Source organism: Neolamprologus multifasciatus, chromosome 7, assembly GCF_963576455.1.
Source record: "Neolamprologus multifasciatus chromosome 7, fNeoMul1.2, whole genome shotgun sequence".
Lineage (NCBI taxonomy): Eukaryota > Metazoa > Chordata > Actinopteri > Cichliformes > Cichlidae > Neolamprologus > Neolamprologus multifasciatus.
In genome coordinates, this window is record NC_140445.1 from 9,053,017 (window position 1) to 9,068,357 (window position 15,341).

The following is a 15,341-nucleotide window of genomic DNA, read 5'->3' on the forward strand; positions in this document are numbered from 1 at the left end:
TGACAGTGCCTGGCTTAAAGGACCTGCCTTCTTGTTACAAGCTAGTGTTACAAGAGAAGCTGAAACCTATGACCTTGTGGACCCCGAGTTGGATGATGAAATACGTAGCTTTGTCACTCACACGAGTATTGATGGGTCTCTGCTTGGATCGCAAAGGTTCAGACGATTTTCCTCTTTTTTAGAAACTTCTCAAGCCCCTTACCTTGCTCATTCATATTGCAAAGGTCTTCAAGAGCAAAGGTGAAGGTCCCTCTTGCAGTTCATGGCATCATTGCAAACAGTCTCACACAGCAGAGGAACTGACAAAGGCTGAGATTGTCGTCATCAAAAGTGTGCAGAAGGAAATGTTTGAGGAGGAACTTGCCTGTATTGCTAATGGTAAAGACATACCAAAACACAGCTCTTTACAAAAACTCAGTCCCTACTGTGATGATGAAGGACTCTTGAGGATAGGTGGAAGGCTCAAACACACCAACATCGACTACAAGGAGAAACATCCTCTCATTATTCCAGTTGATAGTAGAACACCATCACCAGCGAGTAATGCATCAGGGACGGGTGTTCACAGAAGGTGCAGTCCGTACTGCTGGATATTGGATTACAGGAGCAAGGAGGCTAATCAAACAGATTATCCACAACTGTATCACCTGCAACAGACTTAGGAAGAGAGCAACTGAGCAAAGAATGGCAGATCTGCCTTCTGATCGTGTCAGCACCGAACCTCCTTTCACCTTCGTGGGTTTGGATGTATTTGGCCCTTGGTCTGTGGTCACAAGGCGCACAAGAGGAGGCCAGGCAAATAGCAGAAGGTGGGCTGTTCTTTTTACGTGTCTTAGCACACGTGCTGTGCACATTGAACTGATTGAGTCGATGGACACATCAAGTTTCATCAATTCCCTGCATCGATTCTTCAGTTTGAGAGGGCCTGTTAAGCAGATTCGATCCGATTGTGGGACTAATTTTGTCGGTGCTTGCTGGGAGCTAGGTTTCACACTGACAGACCCCGACGTGTCAAGCATTAAAACATACCTGGGAGAAGAGGGATGCACCTGCATCTTTAATCCACCTCACTCTTCTCATATGGGAGGAAGCTGGGAATGTATGATAGGGTTGTCCCGACGTATCCTGGATGCAATGCTTCTCCAAACCACGCACTCTCACTTGATACACGAGGTGCTTTCCACTCTAATGGCAGAGGTAACAGCCATCATTAATGCTAGACCTTTGTCTCCTATCACAACAGATCCTGACACACCCTTCCTGTTGACGCCTTCCATGCTTCTCACTCAGAAGGTGTGCACTCCTCTCCCCCCTCCGGGAAGTTTTATTGAGAAAGATCTCCATCGACAGCAGTGGAGGCAAGTTCAACACCTTGCAAACACATTTTGGACCAGATGGAGACGGGAGTACTTAGGGACACTGCAAAGCCGGAACAAGTGGCAAAGTAACCATGCAAACCTGAAGGTGGGAGATTTGGTGCTCATCAAAGACGCACAAGTGAGGCGCAATGAATGGCCAATGGGACTTGTCAACCAGATCTTCCCGGATACGGATGGCAGGGTCAGGAAGATTGAAGTGAGGGTCTCAAGAAATGGAACTATTAATACTTACCTGAGACCTGACCACAAACTTTTGAGCAGTAGTGTGTGTTGTATGCATGTGTCTGTCTGTATCTGATCAGGATTTTGTCATCAGTGTCAACGAAACGCTCATTTTCTTTAGCTGTGTCAGTCATCAAAATTGGGTTGGAGTGTTTTAACTCTGATGGCAATCTCTCCCCAACAAGTCCACTTTATTGCGTGCTCATTTTCCCCTATTAGTGGCTCATACGTATATAATTAGAAAACATGCATTAAGTGGACTAATTTCTCACACTTATCAGTGGCTCATGGTTGCTTAAGGCCTATGTCTGTACTTGACCACAGAGGCAGAGCATCATTCAACCTGCCAGCTGCCTATCTTGGGAGCTTTTCAAGGATGACAGACTCCACTTTCTCTGCAGCAAGACAGCTCATAACTTTTTTACAGTGTCTCCCTGTCCTCATACTTTTATATATTCTTCTGTAATAGATAACTATACACTATCATTGCAATCTACACTACAGCTCAAACGTTTGAAGTCAATTTTCACCTGGTTTATAACCATGTGATCGGTCCACACAGGAGCGATTGTTACTAAAAATGGGCCCATGTTTAAGTGTGTAGACATTTCCTAATGCATCATGGGTGATTTAACCAATAAAAGATTCATTAAACACACATCTGTGAAAATATTTCTGATAATTTTCATGTAATATTATGTTAAAGTAAATGTAAGTTATTAATTAAAAGACGACTGATTCAGTCTGACCACAAACCTTTCAGCAGTAGTGTGTGTTGTATGCATGTGTCTGTCTGTATCTGATCAGGATTTTGTCATCAGTGTCAACAAAACGCTCAATTTTTTAGCTGTGTCCATCATCAAGATTGAGTTGGAGTGTTTTAACTCTGATGGCAATCTCTCCCTAACAACTCCACTTTATTGCGTACTCATTTTCTCCTATTAGTGGCTCATAGGAGTCTAACTAATGAACTGTATGCATGTTTCCTAATCTGTCACACTTATCAGTGGCTCATGGTTGCTTAAGGCCTATGTCTGTACTTGACCACAGAGGCAGAGCATCATTCAACCTGCCAGCTGCCTATCTTGGGAGCTTTTCAAGGATGACAGACTCCACTTTCTCTGCAGCAAGACAGCTCATAACTTTTTTACAGTGTCTCCCTGTCCTCCTACTTCTATGTATTCCTCTGTAATAGATAACTATACACTATCACTGCAATCAATCTACACTACAGCTCAAAATTTTGAAGTCAATTTAAACCTTGTTTATAACCATGTGATCGGTCCACACAGGAGCGATTATTATTAAAAATGGGCCCATGTATTAGTGTGTAGACATTTCCTAATGCATCATGGGTGGTTTAACATAAATGATTCATTAAACACACATCTGTGAAAAAATTACTGGTAAACTTTGCGTAATTTTATCTTAAAGCAAATATAATTTTACAATTAAGACAAGAATATTTGAAGAATCTGACCACAAACCTTTGAGCAGTAGTGTGTGTTGTATGTGTAACATAGTTAAATAGATTTGAAGTTAAATCCCACTAAATGGGACATTGGTGCCACCTACTGTTGAAAAAGTCACCCTGCAATATTCACAAAGGGCAAGAGATTCTGGGTAATCCTCAGAATAATGGAGGATTTCTGCGAGGTAAGGAATGCGCAAATGTCGTTGGGAGGAAAAATCATATCGCAGGCTGTTAAAGTAATACAGTCTGACCCGATTATTTTTGTTGTTTATACATCATTTGTTGCGGGTCATTTCTCCAGTCTTCCTCCAGAGTGCACGTTTATGTGAGATTTCTTTATTGGGAAGAGAGGAAACAAAATGGGAGCATAGTTAGCTAACTCTGTTGTTGCTTTCCCGTTTAGATTTTGTGCTGATTGCTCATGACATTAGAAAGAGAGCATTCTAACCATTGCCTTTTTGTTGTGAATGCAGGTATGTGACTGTGCCACACTGTTTAGAAAATTCATATTGTTTCATGTACAGTTTTAAAATATATTTCTATATTCCTTTCATTTGGGAAATTTAACATGTAATGTTAATGGTGTTGAAGTTTTTCTTTTTTGGTTGTATAAATTTACCACTATACGATCACACTGCAAGTGGAAATGTAATCCTCAGAATAATGGAGGATTCCTGCAAGATTTTGTGCTGATTGCCCACGACATTAAAAAGAGAGCATTCTAACCATTGCCTTTTTGTTGTGAATGCAGACCAGAGAAGACACTACACAGAGGTCACATTGGTGCCGTGACTCGTTCCTGACGCTGCTGAATCGGGCTGGTGTCTTCTCGTCGCAGCATCATCGTGGAGCATCAGCTTCCTTATTGTTTAGTCTGTTGGGTAACGGAATCAAACTTTGGGGACTGTTGGACATACTTTTATATTGGCTTTGTATATTGCCATATTGTATTAAGCCCACCTTAGCTCTATTAATATCCTGCTACATATGGATCTGAGTGACTCTGATGACACCCCAAATGTGACTCCCCTTGTTGTGGGTAGGGGTAGAGGGTTCACAACTTTTCCTTTTTCACTGGGTGACTGTCGGGTGGGGCATAGAGCAGCAGATAGTTCTTGTGGGCTTGTGGCTGAGTCGCAGTCAGTACAGTGCACTAAGGCATCTACCTCAGACCCCCCAATAACTGATGTGAGTCTAGTCGACCAAATGAGCGACATTGTGCAGCAAATTGGGCAACGCCTGGCTGATAGCATTCCTTCACACCTGACTACGCCACACACTTCGAGCCCTGCACCTGCTACATATACATGTCCTGAGGTGGCGCATGAAACAACAGATCTTCCCTCCGGCCGCTCACTAGATCTTTCTCAAGTCCAGCTGGTGGCTCCACGACAGGTTAAAGACCCACCTGTGTTTCGGGTGGAGAGTTCGGACTCATTGTCTGTTGATGAGTGGCAAGAAGCCATGCAGAGTTACATAAAGAAGAGTGGCATTCTCCCAGAAAACCAAGCTGAGGAGATTTTGATGCATCTGAGAGGCAGGGCAAAAGATGTTGTGAAATTTGGTGTGAGGAATGGTGGAATTGATGTCCAGCATAATCCACAAGCTATCTACAGACTTCTGCACAAACATTTTAGTTCAACTCAGTGCTCGTCTGTGCCCCTGGCTGACTTTTATTCCACCCTGCCGAAGGACCAGGAGGATCCATATGAGTATTGGCTGAGGCTGAACAAGGCTGCTGATGTTGTTGGCAACTGTCTTAAGGAGCAGGGGAAATCTTTTGAGAACTCTGGTGTGGAGGTTGCATACATGTTCATCAGACACTGCCCCTGCAGAGACTTGGCTCTTATTTTTAGAACCAAAACATGTGATAAATGGTCAGCTCGTGAAGTTCAGGAGGTACTGGATGAGTATCACCTGGGTAAGGGGTTCCAGTCTCCTCCACAGAACTGTGTCTTTGTGAATAAGGCACAGGTTAGCACAAATGCTACTCCTTGCTTGGCTGACCATGAGCAGAGGCCAGCTGTGAGTCAGGATAGCTCTGCTATTGAGAGGTTGATCAGCATGCTAGAGAAGGTGCTGCTTCAAGGCCCAGGCTATGCTCGAGCTAATGCCAGGCGACAGAGTGCCCGACTGCCGAGAATACCGGGCTTAGATGACACACCATGTTCCATCTGCAGAGATAGCTCCCACTCCACACTCACGCACTGTCGGGAAAACAGATTGTGCTTCCTGTGTCACCTACTTGGTCATTCGACACGTAACTGCCCAGAGGGCAAGTGTACTCCTTCCAGTGGTCATCAGGGAAACTGAACGATCTGCGTGGACGGGAGGACAGCGCAGATCCAGCAAGTAAGCCTCCCAACTTGGACTTGACTGGTATTAATGATTATGACACTTTGTATTCCACTTACAGTGGCATTGTCCCGCCAAATGCAACACTGTTTGCGCAGGGCTTGCATAGGCTCTCAAACACTGATAGCTTATTCTACTCTGCAGTGACTACTAGTAGTGGACACTTTCTTAAAGCATTAGTGGACAGTGGATCTATGGCGTGCACCATAAGTGAGACAGTTGATGAGAAACTTTCACAATCGATACCTGATATTGAGCCCAGATATTGATACCCAGGATGATGCTTTTCCTCATTTGGCAACTTTGCTGTCCTATTCTGATGACTGTGGTGGCAGAGCAATGCCTCCAAGTTTTGGCACTGCAAAGCTTAAGAGACGCGTCACCTTGCAGCCCTTGTCTGAACATTTAGTGTGGGCTAAGCTCCCTGCTCCTGATGCCTCAGCGGTGGGAAGTGCTGTCATTATTGAACCCACTCAGTCTCAATCCAAACCTGCACAGATCCTAGTGGGGCGAGTTGTCACTTCCTTGTATGGGGATGGCTGGGTCCCTGTTAAAGTGGTGAATCCCTCCGACAAGCCCCTCACTCTCAGGAGAAATGCTAAGGTTGCTGATGTGTCCCCCTGTCTTTCTGTGCAGGACTTACGTGAACCTGTTCAAATTCGATCCAGTACACAATACACACAGAACTCGTCGCCCGCACCGAGATCAGAAGCGGAGATGTCACAGCGCTTGTGTGATTTGGGCCTGCAGGACCTGGATCTCTCGTCCTGTGAAGTTTCCCCAGAATGGAGAGATAGGCTGCTGCGACTCATTGAGCAGTATGAGTCCATCTTTTCAAGGCACAAAATGGACTGCGGTGAGGCTGCTGACTTTGTCCACAGAATCCGCCTGGTGGATGACAAGCCCTTCAGACTGCCATACAGACAGGTCCCACCATGCCATTACGAGAAGCTTCGCACTGCTCTAGATGAGATGGAGGAGTCAGGGATAATCCGTAAGTCCCAGAGTGAATTCTCATCCCCCCTTGTCTTAGTTGTTAAGCCAAATGGTGACCTGCACATATGCAATGACTTTAGATGATTAAATGCAAGAACAGTTAAAGATGCACATCCATTGCCTCATCAGTCAGACACCCTCGCAGCACTTGGTGGGAATGTTTTTTTTTCTACAATGGATCTCACATCGGGGTTTTACAATGTCAGACTCCACGAGGACGACAAAAAATACACGGCATTCTCCTCCCCATTTGGCCTTCATGAATATAACAGGATGCCTCAAGGCCTGACAAATAGTCCTGCTACTTTTATGCAAATGATGATGTCCATTTTTGGTGATGAGAACTTCACAAGTTTGTTGTGTTATCTGGATGACCTTATGGTCTATGCCCCATCCGAACAGGTGGCTCTTGAACATCTGCAGATGGTTTTCTCACGACTTTCTGCTAACAACCTGAAGCTCTCACCTAAGAAATGCCACTTTCTTCAGCGGTCTGTGAAGTTCCTGGGACACATCATATGTGGTGAGGGTGTGAAAACAGACCCAAGTAAAGTGCAGGCTATAGACAATGTGCAGGAAGCAGACCTGATGGAGACTGACGGGGTGACACCATGTGCAAGGAAAATCAGATCCTTCCTGGGGATGGTTCTCTACTACCATCATTTTATCAAGCGGTGCTCTGCAAAAGCTAAGCCACTGTTTGATCTTGTGGCTGAACCAGCTGCGCTACGCAAGAGAGGTAGAGGCCGTAAGCCTAAATTTAAAAGGGGCCACGTGAAGCTGTCTCCAGCTGACTGGACTGATGAGTGCAGGGAAGCATACAAGGCCCTAAAACATGAACTTGTGCATAGTGTCACATTAGCCCATCCAGATTTTACTGCGCCCTTTCTCCTTGCAGTTGATGCTTCCTTTGACGGCCTTGGAGCCGTCCTCTCACAGTTGCCCCCTGATGATCGCCAGACCAGTGGCATTCGCCAGTAAGACCCTGTCACACTCTCAGCTAAACTATCCAGCACATCGTTTGGAGTTTCCTGCTCTGAAGTGGGCAGTCTGTGACAAGTTTAGCCATTGGCTGAAAGGGAGCCACTTCCCAGTGTGGACGGACAATAATCTGCTGACATACATCTTAACCAAGCCTAGGTTAGATGCATGTGAGCAACAATGGGTTTCAAAGCTTGCAGCATACAGTTTTGAACGGAAGTATGTCCCTGGCACCAAAAATGTTGTCGCGGATGCATTGAATAGAGAGCCATTTGTCCAGTTGTGCATAGGCCACAGGCTAGTGACTTAACCTTATGCTGCCCTATTGAACCAAATGCACGGTCTGGTGGATGGGACTGTGCAAGATATGTTTCGGTGTGCTGCAAACTGCCAGTTGGCCGTGGATCAGTCTGAGGAGGAAGCTACCACTATCCTAGCTAACCCTCAGAGTTGTTTCTCGTCACAGGATGTTTCTGCTGTGTTGGCTGCACATGACACTGGTGGTATCAGCCATGTGAGAGGTGTGGGATCTGATATCCCTCAGGTCCCAACTATTGCCTGTCCTGCCTGTACACCGAGAAGTGAACCTGCAGGAACAAGATGAGGTTTTGGGCAGAGTTTCCTTTTATATCTGGCGTCACAAGAGGCCCACCAGGCATGAACGTGCTGGCGAGTCCCGTGGTGTAATGAAATTACTCAGACATTGGTCCAGACTCTTGATTAAAGATGGTATGTTGTAAAGGTGAAGAAAGACAGGAACATGAACGTGACGATTTACCAGTTTGTTGTCCCAGACACTCTGAAGACTGAAGTTCTCCGAGGCATCCATGATTAGAGCTGGGCGATATATCGAGTTTTTAAAAAAATATCGATATATTTTTATACGAGATATAAGATGTGACAATATCGTTTATATCGATATAGTCTATGTTACGTTATAACTATACTTGTGGAGCCGCAAGTTTGCCTCTCTTTCGTCCACTTTTGTCTTTACACAACATTACTCGGCCTCGCCCCTCCTTCACTGAACACAAATCCCCCTCCTCCCCCATCGCTTCACCTGCAGGAAGCGACAAGATGGACACGGCAAATCTCCGTTAATGAGTTACTGCGCATCGTTGGATGCCGTCAACGTGTTAGCTAGCTAACCACGCTAACAAGCGAACCACGCTAACGCCATGCAGCCCAGAGGCGCTGCACAGCCTAAAATCCGTTCATTTTCTCAAAAGTTGACAGTGCGCCTAATGTATGAATTCTGGTTGTGCTTGATGGCCGCAAACCGATTTTATGTGGAACACGCTCAGCAATCTGTCAAAAAATGTTTTAGTACAACTTTGCTAAGCTACGGAGCTGCAGCGCTTGATGGATTGTCAGAGCATTACGGCTACCGAGGAGCCTCGCGGAGTGATACGTACTGTGCTTCAACGTAATATTACCCTACTGTGTATAAGGACCATAAATGGCACCTGTTAAGAGACGTGGTTACGAAGAGGATTTCAAACTCCAGGCTGTCAGTCACGCAGTAGAAGTTGGGAACAGAGCAGCTGTGAAATCTGTCTTTGTTATTATGCTCAGCGTCTTTTAGGTTACATTTTGACTGCACAATTGTGAGCTTTTTGTTATGCACAAAAACAACATTGTTTTCTTTTATTTATGGAGCATTATTATTTAATAAATGTTCATAATTTATTTTTGAGTAAATTTTATGTACATCTATGCTCTATGTTAGTAAAAGTGCCTGTGTGACATCTGGGACACAGCTTTGACTAAGAACTCTCTTTTTGTTCTTACTTTATGGCTTTAAAAAAATATATCGAGATATATATCTTATATCGCCGTCCAGGTAAAAATTATCGAGATATGAATTTTGGGTCATATCGCCCAGCCCTATCCATGATACGGCGGGTCATCAGGGCCAAGTCCGCACCCTGTCTCTTGCAAGGCAGAGATTCTTTTGGACAGGGATGGAGCGTGGCATCATCAATCATGTGAAAAGCTGTTTTCGTTGTGTGGTTGGGAAAACCCCGGAGCCGAATGACCGTGCCACACTGGAGAGCATTTGTACCACTGAACCGATGGAGCTAGTCTGCATTGACTTCTGGACTGCTGAACAGACTGACAAGAAGTGCGTTGATGTTTTGGTTGTCACAGACCATTTTTCCAAATTAGCGCATGCATTCCCTTGTAAGAATCAATCTGCCAAGCAGGTTGCTCGTGGAATGACTTTTTCTGTGTGCTTTCCCAGACGTATACACTCTGATCAAGGAGCCAACTTTGAGAGTCAACTCATTAAGGAGCTCCTGGACATGGCTGGCATCCAGAAATCACACCACTCCTTACCACCCAATGGGGAATGGTATTGTCGAGCGATACAACAGGACCTTGGGGACCATGATACGGGCTTTGCCCCCCTTAATCCAAAGCCAGGTGGCCGCAAATGCTTCAGATGTTGACGTTCTGCTATAATTGCACTGAACATGAAACAACAGGTTTCGCACCTTTTTTTCTCATATTTGGGAGAATTCCTCGTCTGCCTGTTGATGTTGTTTTCCAGCATGTTCTCCCTGATGGTGCCGTTGTTGACCACGGTGAATTTGTCGCCCATTTGAAGCGTGACGTTTCTGAGGCTGCCCGCATTGCCAGGCAGAACAGCCGTATTGCCCAGGCCCGCCAGGCAAAGAATTATGACCGCAAGGCTAAGGGTGCGCCCCTCTCAGTTTGTGACAGAGTCTCGCTCGCTAATCGTGGTGAGAGAGGAAAGAGGAAGATCGCTGACGAATGGAAATCCACAGTTTTTGAGGTGGTATCTGTGAAACCTGACATCAATGTGTACCACATCAGAGACCCTGTGACACTCAGGGAAAAAGTTGTTCACCGAAACCTACTACTTCCTGTGAGTTTCATTCCTGCAGGAAACAAGTGCATACCAGTGTCAACCTGCCCCTCAGTTGCAGATAGTGGACAAGGTGAACCAGAACTTCCAGGTGATGTGCAGGATGGTGAGAAGAAGACGGTTCGCTGGCTCATGCAGATGGACCAAGCAAGTGACGAGGACTCTGTGGTTGGTCAATCTGGTTGTTCTCTTGGTGCGGCTTTGAGCATCCCAACCTCTGAGGCAGAATTGACTGTGGCTCCGCCTGCTGTGTGTGACCCGTTGGTTTCCCGGTTGCCCTCCCCTGCCCCCTCTATTGAATCTGTTGTGTCCCGGAGTGCCTCCTCGCAGCTTCTGGCGGGAGATGCTCAACATGTCTATTCCCCTGGTCTTGTGACTGACACACACCTGAGTACAGAGGCCCATGTAGTGCATACACAGCCACCACCTCTTTGTACTAGATCAGGTAGACCTGTGAAACCTCCAATACGTCTCATTTGTGAGATCAATGAACAACAGGTTGATGATTCAGTGTCGACAGTTGACTCCTTGTTTTCATTTGTGCGAAATATGTTTTCAGGATAGATTACTAGCCGTTTTGCAAATGTGCTGTTACTCAGAACGTTTTGGGTAATACCTGCTTGGAGCAATGTTCACATCATGGGAGGTGTATACGGCATCTTTCATATCTGGGTTGGCAGGGGAATTGGCCGCTCTCTTGCTCGCCTTATTCCATATGGAAAGTTTTTTTAACTGACTTGAACTATATTGTGCTCCCACGGTCACACTGTTATGTTTTATGCATTGGAAGTTTCTGTTTTTCTGTTGTCATGCCCCAATTTAGCAGGATTTAAGGGGTGTGTGTGTAACATAGTTAAATAGAGTTGAAGTTAAATCCCGCTAAATGGGACATTGGCGCCACCTACTGTTGAAAAAGTCACCCTGCAATATTCACAAAGGGCAAGGGATTCTGGGTAATACTCAGAATAATGGAGGATTGAGCAGGTATGTGACTGTGCCACACTGTTTAGAGAATTAACATTGTTTCATGTACAGCTTTAAAATATATTTCTATATTCCTTTCATTTGGGAAATTTAACATGTAATGTTAATGGTGTTGAAGTTTTTCTTTTTTGGTTGTATAAATGTACAACTATATGATCACACTGCAAGTGGAAATGTAATCCTCAGAATAATGGAGGACTCCTGCGAGATTTTGTGCTGATTGCCCACGACATTAAAAAGAGAGCATTCTAACCATTGCCTTTTTGTTGTGAATGCAGACAAGAGAAGACACTAAACAGAGGTCACATATGCATATGTCTGTCTGTATCTGATCAGGATTTTGTCATCAGTGTCAACAAAACACTCATTTTTTTTAGCTGTGTCTCATCAAAATTGAGTTGGAGTGTTTTAACTCTGATGGCAATCTCTCCCTAACAAGTCCACTTTATTGCGTGCTCATTTTCTCCTATTAGTGGCTCATACGTATATAATTAGGAAACATGCATTAAGTGAACTAATTTCTCACGCTTATCAGTGGCTCATGGTTGCTTAAGGCCTATGTCTGTACTTGACCACAGAGGCAGAGCATCATTCAACCTGCCAGCTGCCTATCTTGGGAGCTTTTCAAGGATGACAGACTCCACTTTCTCTGCAGCAAGACAGCTCATAACTTTTTTACAGTGTCTCCCTGTCCTCATACTTCTATATATTCTTCTGTAATAGATAACTATACACTATCACTGCAATCTACTCTACCGCTCAAAAGTTTGAAGTCAATTTTCACCTGGTTTATAACCATGTGATCGGTCCATACAGCAGTGATGGTTACTAAAAATGGGCCCATGTATTAGTGTTTAGACATTTCCTAATGCATCATGGGTGATTTAACTTAAATGGTTCATTAAACACACATCTGTTAAAACATTATTGGTAACCATTGCGTAATTTTATGTTAAAGCAAATATAATTTTACAATTAAGACAAGGATATTTGAATCTGACCACAAACTTTTGAGCAGTAGTGTGTGTTGTATGCATGTGTCTGTCTGTATCTCATCAGGATTTTGTCATCAGTGTCAACAAAACACTCAATTTTTTTTGCTGTGTCTGTCATCAAAATTGAGTTGGAGTGTTTTAACTCTGATGGCAATCTCTCCCTAACAAGTCCACTTTATTGCATGCTCATTTTCTCCTATTAGTGGCTCATAGGAGTCTAACTAATGAACTGTATGCATGTTTCCTAATATGTCACGCTTATCAGTGGCTCATGGTTGCTTAAGGCCTATGTCTGTACTTGACCACAGAGGCAGAGCATCATTCAACCTGCCAGCTGCCTATCTTGGGAGCTTTTCAAGGATGACAGACTCCACTTTCTCTGCAGCAAGACAGCTCATAACTTTTTTTACAATGTCTCCCTGTCCTCATACTTCTATATATTCTTCTGTAATAGATAACTATACACTATCATTGCAATCAATACCCTACAGCTCAAAAGCTTGAAGTCAATTTTCACCTGGTTTATAACCATGTGATCGTTCCAAACAGCAGTGATTGTTACTAAAAATGGGCCTATGTATTAGTGTTTAGACATTTCCTAATGCATCATGGGTGATTTAACTTAAATGATTCATTAAACACACATCTGTGAAAACATTATTGGTAACCATTGCGTAATTTTATGTTAAAGCAAATATAATTTTACAATTAAGACAAGGATATTTGAATCTGACCACAAACTTTTGAGCAGTAGTGTGTGTTGTATGCATGTGTCTGTCTGTATCTCATCAGGATTTTGTCATCAGTGTCAACAAAACGCTCATTTTTTTTAGCTGTGTCTGTCATCAAAATTGAGTTGGAGTGTTTTAACTCTGATGGCAATCTCTCCCTAACAAGTCCACTTTATTGCGTGCTCATTTTCTCCTATTAGTGCCTCATATGTATATAATGAGGAAACATGCATTAAGTGCACTAATTTCTCACGCTTATCAGTGGCTCATGGTTGCTTAAGGCCTATGTCTGTACTTGACCACAGAGGCAGAGCATCATTCAACCTGCCAGCTGCCTATCTTGGGAGCTTTTCAAGGATGACAGACTCCACTTTCTCTGCAGCAAGACAGCTCATAACTTTTTTACAGTGTCTCCCTGTCCTCATACTTCTATATATTCCTCTGTAATAAATAACTATACACTATCACTGCAATCTACACTACAGCTCAAAAGTTTGAAGTCAATTTTCACCTGGTTTATAACCATGTGATCGGTCCATACAGCAGTGATGGTTACTAAAAATGGGCCCATGTATTAGTGTTTAGACATTTCCTAATGCATCATCGGTGATTTAACTTAAATGATTCATTAAACACACATCTGTGAAAACATTACTAAAATTGAGTTTATGGCAAACTCTCCCTAACATGCTCATCAATCTACTCTACAGCTCAAAAAAGTTTGAAGTTTGTTAGAAACGTCTTTTGTTCTTAAAAAAACAAGATTTGCTTTTAGATTTTGTAAATTAATTGGGAATGCAAATAAATATTATTCCTTAAAACTTGCATAGATCACCAATTATGAATGATGATTGATTAAATATTAACTGGTGTATGGATTACAACAATAATAGCGAGTGTGTAGATTATGTTACCTTTCCTCAGTTTATCACATTAAATCTCAGCTTACTAGTGACCCAGCAGTTTTCCAAGTACAGAAGTGCTAATCAACATATTTTTTTCAAGTAATATAAAAATCAATTTTATATATTACCTTTTTAAACATCCCATTTTTCTTTCTAATGTCATTAAAACAAGTTTGCACATTTGTATAACAACAGCTGGACCTCCAGATCTTTCAAGCTTTCAGTTTTTCTCTCAGTGTCACACATGGATTAGTTTTCGTCTCTTTCAATAAGAAAGTCAAATCTTCAAACCCTAAAGCAATCTTTGTTTCTTTCAATCATTCCAATATTTTTCATCTCCTGTTATATAATTGCAGTTAACCAGGGCTTAGCTACTCTGATCTACAGTGATTTTGGGGGTGTGGATACCTATTTTTTTTCACAGGTGCAGAGCCTTTTTCTACAAAATTACGAATAAACTGCATTTTTTAAAAGTACCATTAACATAAATGTAGACTGACAAGTAACTCAACCTTTAACACAGTGATCAATAGAGAAGAAAGAAAATAACCCATTTCAAAATGTCTAGTTCCGATCAAAATTATTGTTCTGATTAAGGAAACAGTAAATCTGGCCGCATTATTGTCCCGATCCTCCAATTTTCCCTTTCCAATGTGACTAAATAAAATTCAACTTTTTTTTTTTAAATAAAAGCAGTTGCACACCCAGATATTTCTTACAGTAAGAATCCTCCAACAACCTTTCAAAAGAAACATTTTTTGTCTTTCCTCAATTTTGAGACCAACTGAACCCACAAACCTGAAGCTGCAGACCCCAAACTAACCAAATGTAATGTTTCCTTAATCAGCACAGTCATTTTTAAGTCTTTATGTGTTATGTTTACTCACAGTTTTGATGCTTGCTTCTTCAACTTGATCCACGATTAGCTCTGCACCATCGCTCTGCTGTTTCCTCTCTCCTCATGCTTCTCCTTCATGCGTCCTGTCCTCAGATATAATCCAACCTGCCTCCTTGTTTCCTCCTTGACTTGTATTCCCAAAATTTCCAGTTAAATTAAGAGTAATCCAGAAAAGTTTTCTTGCTTCAAAAGCTCTTCCAGTTGCCTGTCTTCTTGTCCTCCTTCAAATGTGCATTTTATATATTTGTATTTATTTGACTTCATATTGCCATGACAACACAAAAGCAGGTGGTTCTGTCCTCTGCTGGTGTTCCATAATCATGTAAAAGTATGTTAATAATCTTTAATCAGACACTCACTGATCCTGTAAGAGCAGGAATTTAACTACAAACCCTCATAGTTCCCATCAGTATCATTCATTCTGCTCTGCCTCAATGGTCACAGTGGCTGGTTTAAGTACGTTTGCCCCATAGAAATCCACTGATGTTCAGTGAGTCCCTTTGATACATATTTAGACCTTCATAATTT

At 43.0% G+C, this 15,341-nt stretch overlaps 2 protein-coding genes across 2 annotated transcripts; both read left to right on the forward strand.

The window, feature by feature from the left end:
- The first annotated feature begins 506 nt into the window (after nucleotides 1-506).
- Nucleotides 507-1,797, forward strand: LOC146513728 (uncharacterized). Its single transcript, XM_085169014.1, has one exon. The coding sequence runs from the start codon at nucleotides 544-546 to the stop codon at nucleotides 1,675-1,677; it is 1,134 nt and encodes a 377-aa protein (XP_085025140.1). The 5' UTR covers nucleotides 507-543; the 3' UTR covers nucleotides 1,678-1,797.
- A 7,846-nt stretch (nucleotides 1,798-9,643) lies between these two features.
- LOC146513729 (uncharacterized) lies at nucleotides 9,644-12,029 on the forward strand. Its single transcript, XM_085168550.1, has 2 exons — nucleotides 9,644-10,273; nucleotides 10,328-12,029. Exons 1-2 carry the CDS (start codon nucleotides 9,845-9,847, stop codon nucleotides 10,862-10,864), a joined length of 966 nt encoding a protein of 321 aa, XP_085024676.1. The 5' UTR covers nucleotides 9,644-9,844; the 3' UTR covers nucleotides 10,865-12,029.
- Nucleotides 12,030-15,341: the final 3,312 nt, after the last annotated feature.

Bases quoted from the DNA above. Each gene is read 5' to 3' on its own strand.
- LOC146513728 (XM_085169014.1), top strand. From the start codon at position 544: ATGCATCAGGGACGGGTGTTCACAGAAGGTGCAGTCCGTACTGCTGGA.
- LOC146513729 (XM_085168550.1), top strand. From the start codon at position 9,845: ATGCTTCAGATGTTGACGTTCTGCTATAATTGCACTGAACATGAAACA. The intron at 10,274-10,327 runs GTTGTTCACCGA...GCAGGAAACAAG, and splicing joins CTGTGACACTCAGGGAAAAA to TGCATACCAGTGTCAACCTG.